The sequence below is a fragment of the Hemiscyllium ocellatum genome, chromosome 16, assembly GCF_020745735.1.
Source record: "Hemiscyllium ocellatum isolate sHemOce1 chromosome 16, sHemOce1.pat.X.cur, whole genome shotgun sequence".
Lineage (NCBI taxonomy): Eukaryota > Metazoa > Chordata > Chondrichthyes > Orectolobiformes > Hemiscylliidae > Hemiscyllium > Hemiscyllium ocellatum.
The window spans coordinates 16,061,748-16,077,403 of NC_083416.1; the positions used below are offsets into that span (position 1 = coordinate 16,061,748).

The 15,656-nt window shown below is 40.5% G+C and overlaps 1 protein-coding gene across 4 annotated transcripts in view; it reads right to left on the reverse strand.

Annotated features, from left to right (window-relative positions):
- The window catches only part of LOC132823345 (F-box/WD repeat-containing protein 11), a 182,180-nt gene that overhangs the window by 42,691 nt on the left and 123,833 nt on the right, over positions 1–15,656 (reverse strand). For all 4 annotated transcript variants that reach the window (XM_060837063.1, XM_060837064.1, XM_060837065.1 and 1 more), the window contains exons 4-5: positions 4,279–4,465; positions 2,410–2,500 (exon numbers count right to left, since the gene is read on the reverse strand). In XM_060837063.1, coding sequence (XP_060693046.1) covers positions 2,410–2,500; positions 4,279–4,465 — 278 coding nt within the window. The remainder of the gene's footprint in view (positions 1–2,409; positions 2,501–4,278; positions 4,466–15,656) is intronic.

Genomic DNA, 15,656 nt, shown 5'->3' on the forward strand with positions numbered 1-15,656 from the left:
ATAGCATGGAAACAGACCCTTCGGTCCAACACGTCCATGCCGACCAGATATCCTAACCTAATTTAGCCCCATTGGCCAGCACTTGACCCATATCCCTCCAAACCCTTCCTATTTATATACCTACCCAGATGCCTTTGAAATACTGTATTTGTACCAGCCTCCACCACTTCCTCTGGCAGTTCATTCCATACATGTGCCACCCTCTGCATGTAAACGTTGTCCCTTAGGTTCCTTTTATATCTTTCCCCTCTTGCACTAAACCTATGCCCTCTAGTTTTGGACTCCCCCACCCTAGGGAAAAGACTTTGTCTACTTATCCTATCGATGACCCTCATGATTTTATAAACCTCTATAAAGGTCACCCCTCAGCCTCCGACACTTCAGGGGAAACGGTCCCAACCTATTTAACCTCTCCCTATAGCTCAAATCCTCCAACCCTGGCAACACCCTCTTCAATCTTTTCTGAACCCTTTCAAGTTTCACAACATCCTTCCAATAGGAAGGAGACTGGGATTGCACGCTATATTCCAAAAGTGGCCTAACCAACAGCCGCAACATGACCTCCCAACTTCTATGCTCAATGCTCAGACTAATAAAGGAAAGCTATCCTATCTACCTGCAACTCTACTTTCAAGAAACTATGAACCTGTACTCCAAGGTCTCTTTCCTCAGTGCTGGACAAATATTGAGTGGAGAGTGGTAGATACCAAGTGGAGAGCTGCAAAAATCAGTGATAGGAGATATCCTTAGTGGACCGTTACAGATGTCAGTGCTGAGGTTAGATATACAAAGTGAAGTGTCACAAATATCAGTAGCCATGTTTGATATATTCAGTGGACAGTCACAGACATCATTACTGGGGTTGGATATTGAGTGGAGTGTAGTGGAAGTCAATACTGAGGTTCGATATACTGAGTGGGGAGACCCAGATAGCAGTACTAGGGAGATAAACTGAGTGCAGATTCTGGATATCAGTGTGGAGGGAATATATAGTGTCTTGGCTTATTAATGGTGAAGTGTTATTGGGTGATGAATCTTGAAGAACTGAAACATGGCTACATTGAGAAACTCAATAAGAATAGTTAAACTTGAAGATAATTCTAAACCGTGTGCAGTGACAACAAAAATGGAGCATGTGTGCAATTAGAGAAGACCTAGGACAATATGAGCTGGTGGGCTGGTACTGTGGCAAATTAAACTCATACAGACTAAGCATAGATAATAGATTTGAAAGAAAATGGGCGAGGGGAAATGCAAGGGGTACACTTTCTAATGAATACTGCTTGAACAACTTGGGAGAAGCGAGAAAGATGCAATGGTGATCAGAATTGCATACCAGTGCAGCTCAGTAACTATGTAGCAGCTGTGAAGAATACCGAGGCACACAGCTCGATCAGCAGAGGTTCAGTGCAAAGCATGGAGCTGAAGCTGAATAGATGGTCTGATCAATTGGATGTCGCATCCAGCTTCAGTATTGTAAGCACAAAGGAAACTTTGAAAGCTGTACAGTGAAGGATGGTAAGGTTGACCCCTAGTGTTGAGGTCTAAGTTATGAATTAAAGTTAGTAGAATCTGAACCCAGTTAGAATAATGTGTACAGTTTGGGTGTCCAATTTTAGGAAGAATGTTAAGGCCACAGAAATTCAGCCAGAAATGAAACCTTTGGGAACTCTTGTTGAGAGCAGAACTGTAATTGCTTTGCAAAGATTACATTACATTGTGAAAAGATTTCCTTTTCTCACCCCAGGGACATTTTCAGCAGGGTTTTTGCATAAGAAAAATACATAAAAAGGTGCCACATCTTAATGAAAAATATTCTGCTTGGCAAAATGATTATTTTATCACATGGTGAAAGGTGTTGGTGACTTAATGCAACATTAGTTTGAACCAAATCAATCAAGAAGCTTAGTACACTGGAATCTCTGAGCTAAATAATCAACCTTTCAAAAGGAAGCCGCCTTATTTAAAGGAAACCAAAACGTGTATAGAAATGGATCAAGTGCTAGAAAATGAGATTAGGACAGACAGTTCTTTTTCACACAGCACAGAGATAATGAGCTGAATGGCCTCCTGCACCATAAATTTTCTGCTTTCCTATGTGTAAAAGTACAACATTACAATCACTTGGATGTATTGGTTATCTTAAGACTTTATGGTCAAACACATTGTAATTCCTGCTGTACCATCGAAACAGCAATGTGCATTAGAAGTGATCAAACAATATTACAACCAAAGGAGTACTGGGGGCAGTGAAGAAGAGAACAGTGACACCTAAAGTTGCATTACTAACAAACTAGGTAAATTTGGATTTGTAAAGCACTTCAAAATTTAGCAGCCTGTTGTAAACTCAATTGAAGAACAGAGAACATGACAACAAACTTCATGCGTGATTGGGTGGCTTGGACATACCTCTATATCCTGGATTATCTTTGGGTATAACCCTCTGTAAAATGAATTTGGTGGACCATCCGCAGGCCTATTTTTAAACAGATATTGTTCCCTAGGAAGAAAGGGCAGAGACATGAGTAAACAGGGAAAAGACACTGAACGTCAGTGCTTCCACATTTTTTTTAATTAAAGACTGCCTCATAATATTAGACTCTGTACATTGTTTTGTTGCTAATCACCACCTCAACTTCGTTAAGGGACACAGGTATTGCAGTAGGCCAGTGAAGTACTCACACCTTTTCCATAGCTGATCTTTGGCCTAACTCCATATGCCTGCCTTGGCCCATATCCCTCAATACCTTTGTTAATGAACTTTTATCTCAGATTTAAAATTGCCAACTTATGTAGCATTCACTGCTATTTGTTGAAGAGCATTCCAAACATCTCCCACACTTTTGATTACCGAAGTGCTTCCTAAACCTCTCCTGAATGGTCTGGTCCTAACTCGCAAACTTGTCCCCTAATTCTAGATTCTCCAATCAGTGGAAATAGTTTATCACCTCTGTCTTTTCCTGTTTTCCAATACTTAATATATTTTCAAACTTAGGATGCATTTCTATTTAGCAAAAGGAAAACAGTTAATTTGTTTCTATGGACAGAACAAATACCTTCTCAAATTTGGCGATCAAACATAAGCCGACAATATACAATTCAATTCACTGTCTCATTCATTAAATTGGATCTATTGCCTTGAATATTTGTGGGATTGTTACTCTCACTGGAAATGATGATAAAACAGGTAGGTCAATAAAACAGAGTTAATTTGAGGCTTGTAAGGAAACTAAAGAATTGTGGTGAGGATTCACAATTCGTGGAGGTAGGACACAGAGGCAGTTAAGTGACAGTGCAGTATTGTTACAACAAAAACTAATTCCAAATTACTTATTTTTAACAAGCTTGACAATGAGATGTGGACACCACGGGCTAGGTCAGCATTTGTTGCTCAATACTAATTGCCCCGAGAGCAGTAAAGAGCAACCTACATCACGGTGGGTTTGGAGTCAAGTGCAGGCCAGGTAAGGATGGCAGATTTTCTTCCGGACACTTAACTATGTTTTAATTTCAGAATGTTACTGAATTCAAATCCACGGTGGGACTCAAGCCCGTGTCCCCAGAACATGAACCTAGGGCTCTGCATTACTCGACCAGTGATATTACCATGATGCTTTGACCTGACAATGTCATTAGGAAAATTCAAACAAAATGGATAATAAAGCTGGAGGTTAGCTAATGTGGTGCCACTACTTAAGTAAGGTAGCAAGGAAAAGCCAAGGAACTAAAGACCAGTGAGCCTGACATCAGTGGTGGACAAGTTGCCAGAGGGAATCCTGAGGGAGAGGATTTACATGTATTTGAAAAGACAAGGGCTGATTGGGGATAGTTAATATAGCTGTGTATATGGGAAATGATGTCTCACTAACTTTGCACAAACTTTGAACTTAAAAGGGACCTAAGGGGAACGTTTTTAAACACAGAGGTTAGAATGTGCTGCCAGAGGAAGTGGTGAAGGCTCGTACAATTACAACATTTAAAAGGCATCTGGTTAGGTTTATGAATAGGAAGGGTTTAGAGGGATATGGGCCAAGTGTTGGCAAATGAGATTAGGTCAGCATGGACAAATTCGACCGAAGGGTCTGTTTCCGTGCTGTACATCTCTATGACTCTAAGTCAACAAAGCAATAATCAGGCTGATGATCACAGGCTCTGTCAAAGAGCTGGGATAGATTTCATACCCAACGTAATGATTGTAGAGTTTCTCTTTATAGCTAGAGAGGCAGCTGGGATTGGTCTATTTTAATTTACGCACTGCAAGTGATTAAAGTAACTCACCATCCCCTCCTCTCTGCGAGGCCTCGCCACAGCGGGTCTGTGCGCACCATCCGTTCAATCAGCTTTTTCCACAGCATTCCCTCGCCAATAACCCGCTGCCATTCTTTACACACCACCTCAGCAGCACACAGTGACTTGGCATCCAGGTATGACAGGATGTTCTCTGCTATGTGATCCAATCCTTGGGCTATGGACACAAAAGAACACATCGAATAATAATCTATCCAACAGGCTGCAGTTAGGGCATCATGTAGTAAACCTCTACGTAACTCAAGCTATGAACTCCTTTAAAGATCATTGCATTTCTCTTTCGTCACCCCATCCCTAGTGTGTGACATAACACCAAAGCACAGCAAATCTCCAAAGTTAATACTGGAACTGCACTAGTTGCGTTCATCTCAAGTAGTAAAAATAGGCAGTGGCATTCCATGACTCAATTGGTGTCAGGGAGAGAAGTCAGCCAGAATACCTGCACACTATTTAGTGGATCTCCTAAGCTTCTGGATCTCAATTTTAGGATCAAACTCAACTGCGATTGCACTCTCCTTCCAGCACAGCCTACTGTTCCTGCTTGCCCATATCACAACATAGCTACTTGGGCCAGAATGCTTACTAAATAAGAACCAGAGAATTTGATTTCATTTTTCAACCAACTATTTTGAATACACAGTAACTCATCAATAAGGAATCACTGGGCAAGAGGCATAATTTCTAACTTGAAAAAATACCTTTCACTTAGGGGCATGGATAGGATAAATAGACACAGTCTTGTCCCTGGGGTGGGGGGGGAGTCCAGAACTAGAGGGCATAGGTTTAGAGTGAGAGTGGAAAGATATAAAAGAGTCCTAAGTGGCAACTAGTTCACACAGAGGGTGGTACGTGTATGGAATGAGCTGCCAGAGGAAGTGGTGGAGGCTGATACAATTGCAACATTTAAAAAGCATTTGGATGGGTATATGAATAGGAAGGGTATGAAGGGATATGGGCCAGGTGCTGGCAGGTGGGACTAGATTGGGTTAGGATATCTGGTCGGCATGGACGGGTTGGACCGAAGGTTGACTCTACAGAGGCACCTCAATTATCCAAAGGGCACAGGCAGGGAGTATTTTGTTTGGTTAATCGAATTCTTGATAATCGAATGCTGGATAACAGTTTAGCCAAGCATCTGGACTTTGCGATCTTGCTGGATAATCCGAAATTCAGGTAATCGAATGCCGGATAATATCTGGTTGGCATGGTCGGGCTGGACCGAAGGGTCTATTTCCATGCTGTACATCTCTATGACTCTACTGCATCAGACAACGAAGCTTCACGGAGTAAAAGCGGTTGTGATCGACAATAGAAGTTCTGACCCACACATAGCATAATTATTTATCTATTAAACAATTCAAAGGTTAATCACTTTTCACAGGGGTAGCTTCCACACATACCATACATCCCTGGTAACTTATTTTTCCCCAAAACACGACTAAAATACTTTGCCTTCAGTTTCCAAATCTGATATTCTCCTCTTTCTAGTTGCTTTTGTTTCAGACAGACCTGTGGCACTGTCCCAGAGGTTAAGTTTTGTATATTTCATCAGTTGTCAAATTCTCATTCACATCAGTTCTCCTTTTAAATCGAGTTTGTATTTGAATGAATGTTCTCCCCCTGCACGGTATCATACTTATTTCACTCACTCTTTAACAGAACATAGCCATTATAGAAAAGGCCAGCATTTATCATCCAACTCTAATTGTCCTCAGGATAGTAATGGCAAATTGACTTGTGGAACCACTGCAGTCCATTGGCATAGATACATCAACAGTGCTGTTCAGATGGAGTTCCACAATTTTGACCACAGTGACAGTAAGAGAACAGTGATATAACACAGTCAGGATGATGTGTAGCTTGGAGGGGAACTTGCAAGGGCAAGGGTCTTTGTTATTCACTCGTGAGATGTGGGCATCGCTTGCTGGCCAGCATTTATTGTCTGTCCCTCGCTGCCCTTCAACAGAGTGGCATGCTAGGCCATTTCAGAGGGCAGTTGAGAGTCAAGACATTGCTGTGGGTTGGGAGTCACATGTAGACCAGACTAGGTGAGGAGGGCAGATGTCCTTTCTTGAAGGACATGAGTGAACTAGTTGGGTTTTTCCAATCATCGCCAATGGTTACACGGTCATCAGTACATTCTTAATTCCAGATTTTTTTTTTAAATGAATTCAAATTCCAATGTCAGTCATGGTGGGATTCAAACCGGTGTCCCAAGAATATTAGTTGAATTTCTGGATTAATATTCTAGCAGTCATAATACCACTAGGCCATTGCTTCCCTGCTCTTATTCTTCTAGGGCTTCTCTCAGCCCGCTTGATAATGCAGCTTGAGAGTTGGAAAAATGTGTTCAAGTCTAGTCTTGACGACTTAATGGTACATCTTGTAGATGGTACACTTGCTCATATCTAGCAGGAACTAAATGAAATTTTCATTGTGGGGGTTCCCCATCATGGCTAAAGAGAAAAAGGGCTAAATCTAACAACCCACAAATTTAGAAATAAAATTCAACTGATCTATGTTGCCAGTGATTTAGCATTGCATGTTTGTTGTGCTATACATTCAATAGAAATTCATCAACAGACTAATGTGGAATGAAAGGTCTCGAGAAACAAATACACCACACATAAGACACACATGAAAGGTGAACTGGTTCACTGGATCCTCCCTGCCCAGACACTGTGGGTATTCTAGACCTGTTCATTTCAAAACATTGCAGAAGGAAAGTCAGGTAGTCCTCATTGCACTTTAAAAAAGAGAAAGACATTAACGGGGTGACACTGTTTAATCTTTTAAGATCTGGTTCCTTGAAATAAATATTTGTTTCAAAGTTTGTGTGGTTTTGCCCATCATTGCATGTCATTGAAACTCAGCAGAGCAGTAAACAGAGAGAGGAAAAACTTATGAAAGGTCAAAGTGAGAACCATCACAGAAAAGGCAAAGTGAGACACACCATGGAAATGGCAAAACAAGAATGAAACAGAGCAGAAAAGACAGAGGAGACAGATAGTGGAAAGACAATGCAAGGAAGACACGTCATCTGACTGAATTTATGTAGTATTTCTGATATAGGTGGAAATTTACTTTCTAAGTTATTCCAGCTCAGGAATACAGTGCTGCACAAGTACAGTAGAGTGTTTCAACTTGTACACAGGGTTTTCAGCTGTTTGGGTCACAGACCCAATCTCTTGCTTTAACATTGATTTCTAAGGAAAAGCCACGATTCAATCAATGTTTTTCAGGAATGCGACCTTATCTGTACTATGTTTTCAATGTTGTTTCTAAACTCTCTTAATCGTAATTTCCCAATACCAACAAAAACTCGGAGCAGATCATGATAATTTGGCTGTTAAGCCTGTTGCATCATTCAACAAAATCTTGTTTGTATTGGAAATTCCACCCATCTATCTTAAGTTTCCTGTCCCAACTGAAATCTACCTAACGGTCATACAAATGTTCAAAAACTCCACCTCCACCACCTTCTGCACAACCCTCAAAACATTTATTCTCCTGTCTTTTGTCAAATTCATTATAGCTTGGTGGATCTCACCACAAACGATTGTATAAACAATCTAAAAGTAGTCTTGCCTTTCCAAATTTGGTGGCACCTGGACTTGTACCCAATCAAGAGCAAACTGCCGATTTCACAGACAAGAGCAGTACTCCAAAAGTCAGTGAGTGGACCTGGGTACATTTTAGAGGAAGGAAGTGGACTTACAAAAGCCTTGCAACGTGTGCCAGAGGAACAGAAAAACCTCATGCACAAATAATAAAGTTCCAATTGAGACAAACAAAATCAATTTTGAAAAAGCAAACCAAGCACTGGAGCTCATTTATACTCCGATGTACAGCACAGAAACAGACCCTTCGATCCAACTTATCCATGCCAACCAGATACCCTAATCTAATCTGGTCCCATTTGCCAACCCTTGGCCCATATTGCTCTAAATCCTTCCTATTCATGTACCCATCCAAATGACGTTTAAATGTTTCTGAATGGGTGGAATCGAAAAGCAGGACCATTATATTAAATATTTATAGAACTTTGGTTTGACCACACATACAATTCCCGTATTTTAAAAAATGGCAATCTGGAGAAAGAACAAAAACAAAGATTTACCAGAATTATGTCAGGACTGAGAGGATATCTATATATCAGGAATGATCAAGTAGGCTGGGGTCTCGCCTGCAGACAAGAGGAGAATGACATATAACCTGTTAAAGGCCTTTAAGATTATTAAAAATATTTAATCAGGTAGATGCAAAGGCATTTCCACTTGCAAGGGGAAACAGAATTCTGGATCATAAATAGAAGGTGGTCATTATTTCATTCAATGAGGAATTCAAGAGAAGGAGGGATTAGAATGTGCAAGGAGTATCTGAAGTAAATAGCACTGGAAAGCTTGAGTTATCACAAAACGGGCTCATGTGGAGCATAACTACCAGCAGAGACCTGTTGAAACAAATGATCTGTGTCTTTCCTGTAACTACGCCACAGAATAAACTACATGTGCAGCTCACCCTGTAACACACTTCACTTCAACACCATCAGCTGTTTTTTACTTTTTGCAATACAGTAGATCCAGTTAAATATGGACCAAACAAGTTGGAATTTTTCAAACAACTGTCTAATTATAGCCCAGTCTGCCATGAATACCCCTTATGAATCAGAATAGTAAGATAGCATGCATAAACAAACAACTTAGATGTTAGCCATGGTTCAAAGCAGCACTCCTGCCAGAGGTTCAAATACACACCAGAGACAGGAACACATAATCTAGACTGGAATTCTATTTAGAGTAGAGAGGTTGCTATAACAATCAAAGTGCAGTCTTGTGGACAAGATATTAAACCGAGGTCCCGGCCCCCCTCAGACAGAAAAGATCTCTTAACACTCCATTGAAGGACAGAGTCAATCCAGTGTCTAGATGAAAGCTATACAAATAGTACCTTGGAATTTTTTTTTTACAAAGTATAGTCATTAATTCATGCTTTTAAGGGATCTTGATACAATTAAACTGGCTGCCATATTTCAGACATCAGAATAGACATTGTGTTTAAAAAGTGTTTTATGGCTATAAAGCACTTTGGAACACAAGTGGACTTTGAAAGCTGCAACATAAATGCAAGTCTTTTCTGTTGTGCTGTCATGCCAGCTCTGGCAAATTTCCTGCATTATAAATCTGGCTTGAACTTCCTTTAAAACTGGTGCAGTCAAAATTATCACTTTGTAGCACAGGCTTTATGTGCTAAACACTTTACAATCTTTGATATAATTAGCTTCAGATCCAGTGCTGTCACTGCCTGTTGGCAGCAAAGCATTCTAAATAAATTTCACTTCAAAAAAAAACACTTCAATTATTTCAACACAAATTATTTCTGCAATTCCACCAGCAGTAACAGACCTGTCACCACCAGACATCCTACGCAGCACTCTTCGGGTATAAAGTAAATTTCTAAAGCTTGCCAGACTTTGCTTTGCAGGTCATATGGTGCACAACAGCAACCTATCCAAAGGGTCAATGGATGCAAAACATTAACTCTTTCTCGCTCTAGAGTTGGTGCCAGAAATGTTGTGTTGCATTAGCACTTTGCTTTCATTTCAGAATTCCAGCATTTGCAGTTCTTTTGTTTCATATTATTCACTATGGGGTACTGATCGAAATCTAGTCAACGATGTCCAAGATAATCTCTTGGCCATGCCGAAGGTAGAGTTTTAACAAATCAATGTGGACACCAGGTATGCTACACTCACTTGCTGCTCGATCTCAGTTCGACGAGATTATCACTCCACCTTCTCTGGCTGCAGTCAGGGGAGGTTCTGCCCACTAAAAGAGACTTCCAGTCAAGGGCATCACTTCGCCAACAGATGAGGGATCATGCACAAAGTAACTAAGTCCCAGACACCACAGTAAGTGCTGCTACACAAGCCTTACTGGCATCCACTAAGCCATGAAGCAACTTCAGTGAACAGGATAAATTCAGAGCCCAGTGGAGTAGACAAGATTACGGAACACCATCTACAGAAACAGACAGTTCTTGCTGTGACCAGAATGGTCAGAGGTATGATTGTTCATTCCCCAAGCATTAGCATCAATGGGGTAAGCAGTTGTATTCTTACAATCACTGGCAATGTATCTATCACTGTCGCCTGACGATGTCTGGAAACCTGGTTTGTACCTAAACAGAATAGTTTGAGCTCAGTAAGATTGAGGCATTTAATAGAATAAAACATATTTTAAATAATTGAAGCATAATACAGCTACTGGCAGGATAGACCCAACGGGTGACACAACTGAAAGGGCTTTCTCTAGCACTGGTCCCTGACTTCACAAAATTCTGGGGGATGTACTGCCCATCAAGAGTGGCTCAGTAACATAACTACTGACTGAACTGGACAAGTCCAGAGATCATAACTGCTAGGCAGGGCTTTTAACTTGAATGCTGTCGGTCAACGGTGCAAGAGGAGAGGTAAGTGTTTGTCTTTGACATCATGGCTGCAAACTAACTGAATGTGGTAGCATGGAGTCTTGGCAAAACTGAAATCAATGGGAATCAGGGGAAAGCTCTCCAATGATTGGAGTCCTATCGAGGAAGATGGTTGCATTTGCACACGGTCAACCATCTCAGTCCCAGGATGCCACTGCAAAGTTCCTCAGGGTAGTGTCTGCTCCATCAATGCCTTTCCCTTTATTATAAGATCAGATAAAGAAATGTTTCCAATGATTAGATTTTGCAATTATATTCATGAATACAGAAGCAGCCCATGTCCACATCTGGATGCGATATCTGGCTGACATCCAGGTTTGGGTCCTTAATGGAAAGTAACATTCATGCCCCCACACAATAGACGATGACCATCTCCAACAAAACAGAGTTTAATCAATCATTGCTCCTTGGCCATTACCATCATTAAAAGCTCCACTATCAGCATCCTGGAGGTCATCACTGACCAGATACTGAACTGAAATTGCCATAGAAATACTGTGGCTACAAAAGCAGGTCAAAAACTAGGAATCCTGCAACAAATAACTCACATCTTGATGCCTCATTTCCTGTCCACACATATAAGTCAAGACAAAACTGTGATGGAATACTCTGCATTATTTTTTAGATTGGTACAGCTCCAACACCTCTGAAAAATCTCAACACTATTCAGGACAAAGCAGTTAACTTGACCAAGAACCCTATGCACTGCCATCAACATTATTCCCTCCACCAGTATCACACCACAACAGCAACCTATACCATCTACAAGATGTAGTGCTGCAACTTCCACACCTGTAATCTTTATCAACTAGAAGGACAAATGTGCAGGAACACGAGGACCTCAAAGTTACAGATCATTCTGACTTAGACATATCTCGTTGATTCCTTGTTGCTGTCAGATTTCCTATCCTACATTACAATTGGAAGACCTATACCACATGGGTTCTCTTATTTCGAGACAACAGCTCACCAAAATACTCTAAAGGGAAAATTGAGTATTAGTGTCAAATGTGCCTGATGTTTTCAAATTGGATTGATGGATGGATAAATGAACAAAGGAGTAGAACAAAAGAGCTTTCATTTTAAAAAATGTATGAAGCACAACAGAAAAGCATGTTCATTAAAATAGGATTGCACCCTCAGAAGGGAACGCTGCATTGTCAGAGCTGAGAAATTAAATTGTGATGCTGTCTGCCTTTTAAGTTTGATGCCAAAGGCCCCCTGGCACTTTTTGAACAGAGATGTTCATCTGGACCCAGAGTCAAGAGTCCTCAGATAATCCACACATTAGAAACATATCAACAATTAGGTTATTGATAACTAGGTATTATGTGAGCCTGTTGTTCACAGAATAGCCTTAAAAGTAGAATATGTTACAGAAATGGGAAATGAGCTTCCTTTCAGCTCTGAGACACTACTCAGATACAGCTAATTTCAGCAATAAAAAGCAAGATACTTTTCCAAACATACTCTTATAATGCATCTACATACTCTCACCTTGACTTTTGAACCAAACCTCCTATCTTAATTAATCTTGAAACACCAATGACAATCAGGATTGACTAAATTCTTGCACTCTCTAAACTTGAAGTGAGACCCACCCCAAAATAGTTAGAAAAAGACAGCTCAGTACAGGAATGTACAACATAAGTTTAGTGGGAAGGTGCATCAGGGGCATTATAATATTCCGATTACCATCTGTAGCAGGGATACTTTTATTCCGATATCAAATGCACATTCTCAAAGTTTAAAAAAATAGTAAATTATGCTCAAATGGGGAGTAATATTTTATTTAAATTACTCCCTCAGTGCACATAGAAAAGGCATAGGGATTCAAATATATTTCAGTCAAATGCCCTTGCAGTTGTGTCAGACTAACTTCTCTGGCCTGTACATAGAAAACCCAGCATGCAACATACCTTCCCCCTTGTCTCGCAGGCTTTGATCAGAGCAGCTCCATGTAGAGCCAGCTCACCCAGGGAAACCACAGCACCAGCTGTGTATGTTGAGCGCACATCAGTATCATCAAATCACCCAAAAGCCCAGTGTCCTAGAAGTAAACATGGCGTTGAACTGGAATTCACTCATGTAAAAGACATACTTTCTGAGTCTGTTTCTTAATTTGCTCATGGGATATGGGCGTTGCTAAGCCAACATTTATTGCCTATCCGTAATTGCCGTGGAAGTGATGATGGTGGGGGTGAGTTGCCATCTTAAACTACAATAGCTCTTGGAGTTTAAGAACACCCACAATGCTGTGAAGGAAGTGGGTTCCATGATAGTAACCTTTGGAACAAAGCTAAATTTTCAAAAATAATAAATTGTGAAATGAAAAGAAAACCAGAAGCTAATTAATGAACAAAGTTTCACCATTTTAAAATTAAAATTATCTGAAATTGTATCTAACTTTGAAAATGAAATTACTTAAACTCTAAATACTTACTAATGTCCTTATTTTCCCCTTTACTCCATGAGATTAGACATACAAATATAATACCAAAGTGAAATTCTACATTTGACTGGCCAGTGTATTATGAAATTAAACATTTACAAAACTTTATTTTTGTTGGTCAAGGATATGGAGTGATGTGAAGGCAGGTAAAGGGAGTTGAGGCACAGACTTGGCAGAATAGGTCTGAGGGGCTGAATGGTCAAATATATTCAGCTTTCTTCTTGAACCAGTGCAGTACATGTGATGAAGACACATCAGTGTTGTTAGGTAAGGAGTCCAGAATATAAAAGTAGAAGCAATAAAAATGACCTTGCCACGAATTTCGTCTTCCCCTTTGAAGTGATAATTATATCTGAAGGGCTACCCTGAGGCATTTAAATCTTTCACACTAACCTCCCTCACCACTAGAATTTGATGCTTTTAACAAGGGCACTGGCACAGTACAATCACAGTACTCATGAAATCTTGAAACCACATCCCTTCATTAGTTGCTCTACCTGGAATGGCTTGCAGGCAAAGAATTCTATTCTAAAAAATTAGGATGAAATGTCAGTTTGAAGGGGGGAGGCACAAAGAAGGGAGAAAGAAGGAGGGATGATGCAAGCAAAGAGAAAGACTAAACAATTGATTATTTCAGAGACAGGATCAATAGCATCTTCAGCACAGAACACTGTAGCAGCTGACAGCTTGAAGTAAGGGAGCGTATGATCTTCCGCAGCTGGCAATACTACCTTGTACCTCACCAATTATCCTTTCGTTACACTGCATTTGGTAGATTTAAGCCATTAATTTACTGAAATATCACAAATGCAATTTATGCAAAGTCCTTATTCATAATGTGCCCTCTACTCAAACTACCAAAACAGAATACAAATCATTCAATATACTATGGACAGCAAGGGGTAACAAAGCATGAAAAATTACTAAGCAATCCATCAGCATCCAAAACACTTCAAAAAGGGTAAAAAGCTCAGGAGTAAATCAGATTTGGAATGTGCGGTTTTCTCAGACACTCCCAGCATTAATAGGTTCCCTCAATTTTTCACAAGGCCAATCTCAGAACAGAGTAACCAAAAATCTCAGTCTCAAAACCCACCCACCCCACAAACCCAGCATCATAACAGCGTGACCAGAAACCCCAAAATAAACCATACGCCAAACTCAACATCAGAACAAGATGGACAGAGATTCTCAGACTCACCCCAGACTCAACCCGCTCAACTTCCCCAAATCAGTGTGACCCGAGACCCCCCAGACTCAACTCCACCCCAAATTCACCATTACAGCAAGGCAACCAGACAGAGTCTCCAGAACCAACCTCACCCACTGAACCCCAAACCTCAGCGTGACAGCTTGGTGGCTTACTGAGACACCTAGCTTCAATCCCATTTGTCAAAAGCATTAGAGTTGGGGCAACCCCAGCCCCAAAACCCAGCAGCTTTATACTAGACACCCAAAAGAGTACAGCCAGATCCCAAAAGTTGAGATAATACATCAGAATAGTCTTTTAAATGCGCTCTAGTAAACACTGATTTACATTACTCTCTGCATACTCAATTTAATGAATTATCATATATTCAATCATTCTGTAATTTGAAATTCTGAGCTCCACTTTTAAACAATACATCTGTTAAAGGTCTTGGCAACCAGGCAATGAATAAATATGACCACTAGCCCACACAACAGATAGGTATCTCAACATTGCCACGTGACCATTGGATTTCATTTAAGGTACAACAAACACAAGAACGAGTAACAATTTCTAACAGACCTTAATCATAACGGAATTTAGTCAATCTCATGTCCATACATGTGAGGGCTCTTTAAAAAGTCAAAGCTTATGTTTCATGTTTTACTTTTCTCTTCCCTCTAGATCAAAATACTGACTTTTGTGTTAACATGAATCAAAGAATGACAAGAGCAAAAGAGGCTATTCAGCCTATCAGGTCCCTGCAGATTCTTCGGATGAACAACTCCATCAGTCTCTGTCTGCTCTCTGTAAACCCCTCATAATTCTGAGCCTATCTATCAAATCACACCAGAGTTAAACTAACTAATCTGTATACGCAGCCTCCTGGTATCATATCCTGCACCCAAGAACAATTAAGGAGATTAAGGATAAGGTCACATACAAGTCTGGCGCTTACTTCCCTCTGGATCCTTCAATGCGTTCAATTTGGTCCGGTCATTTAGATTCATAAGTAAGAACAGGCCCCTGCGAGCCTGCTCTACCATTCAATAGGAACACGGTTGATTCGACATTCCTCATGTGCACTTTGCTCCATTTTCTGTATTACCTATGATTCCCCACAGATCAAGAATCTATTTATCTCAGCCTTCAATATACTCAAGAACTCGGCCCCCACAGCTTTCTGTGGCGAGTTCCAAAGACTCCAAACCCTTTGAA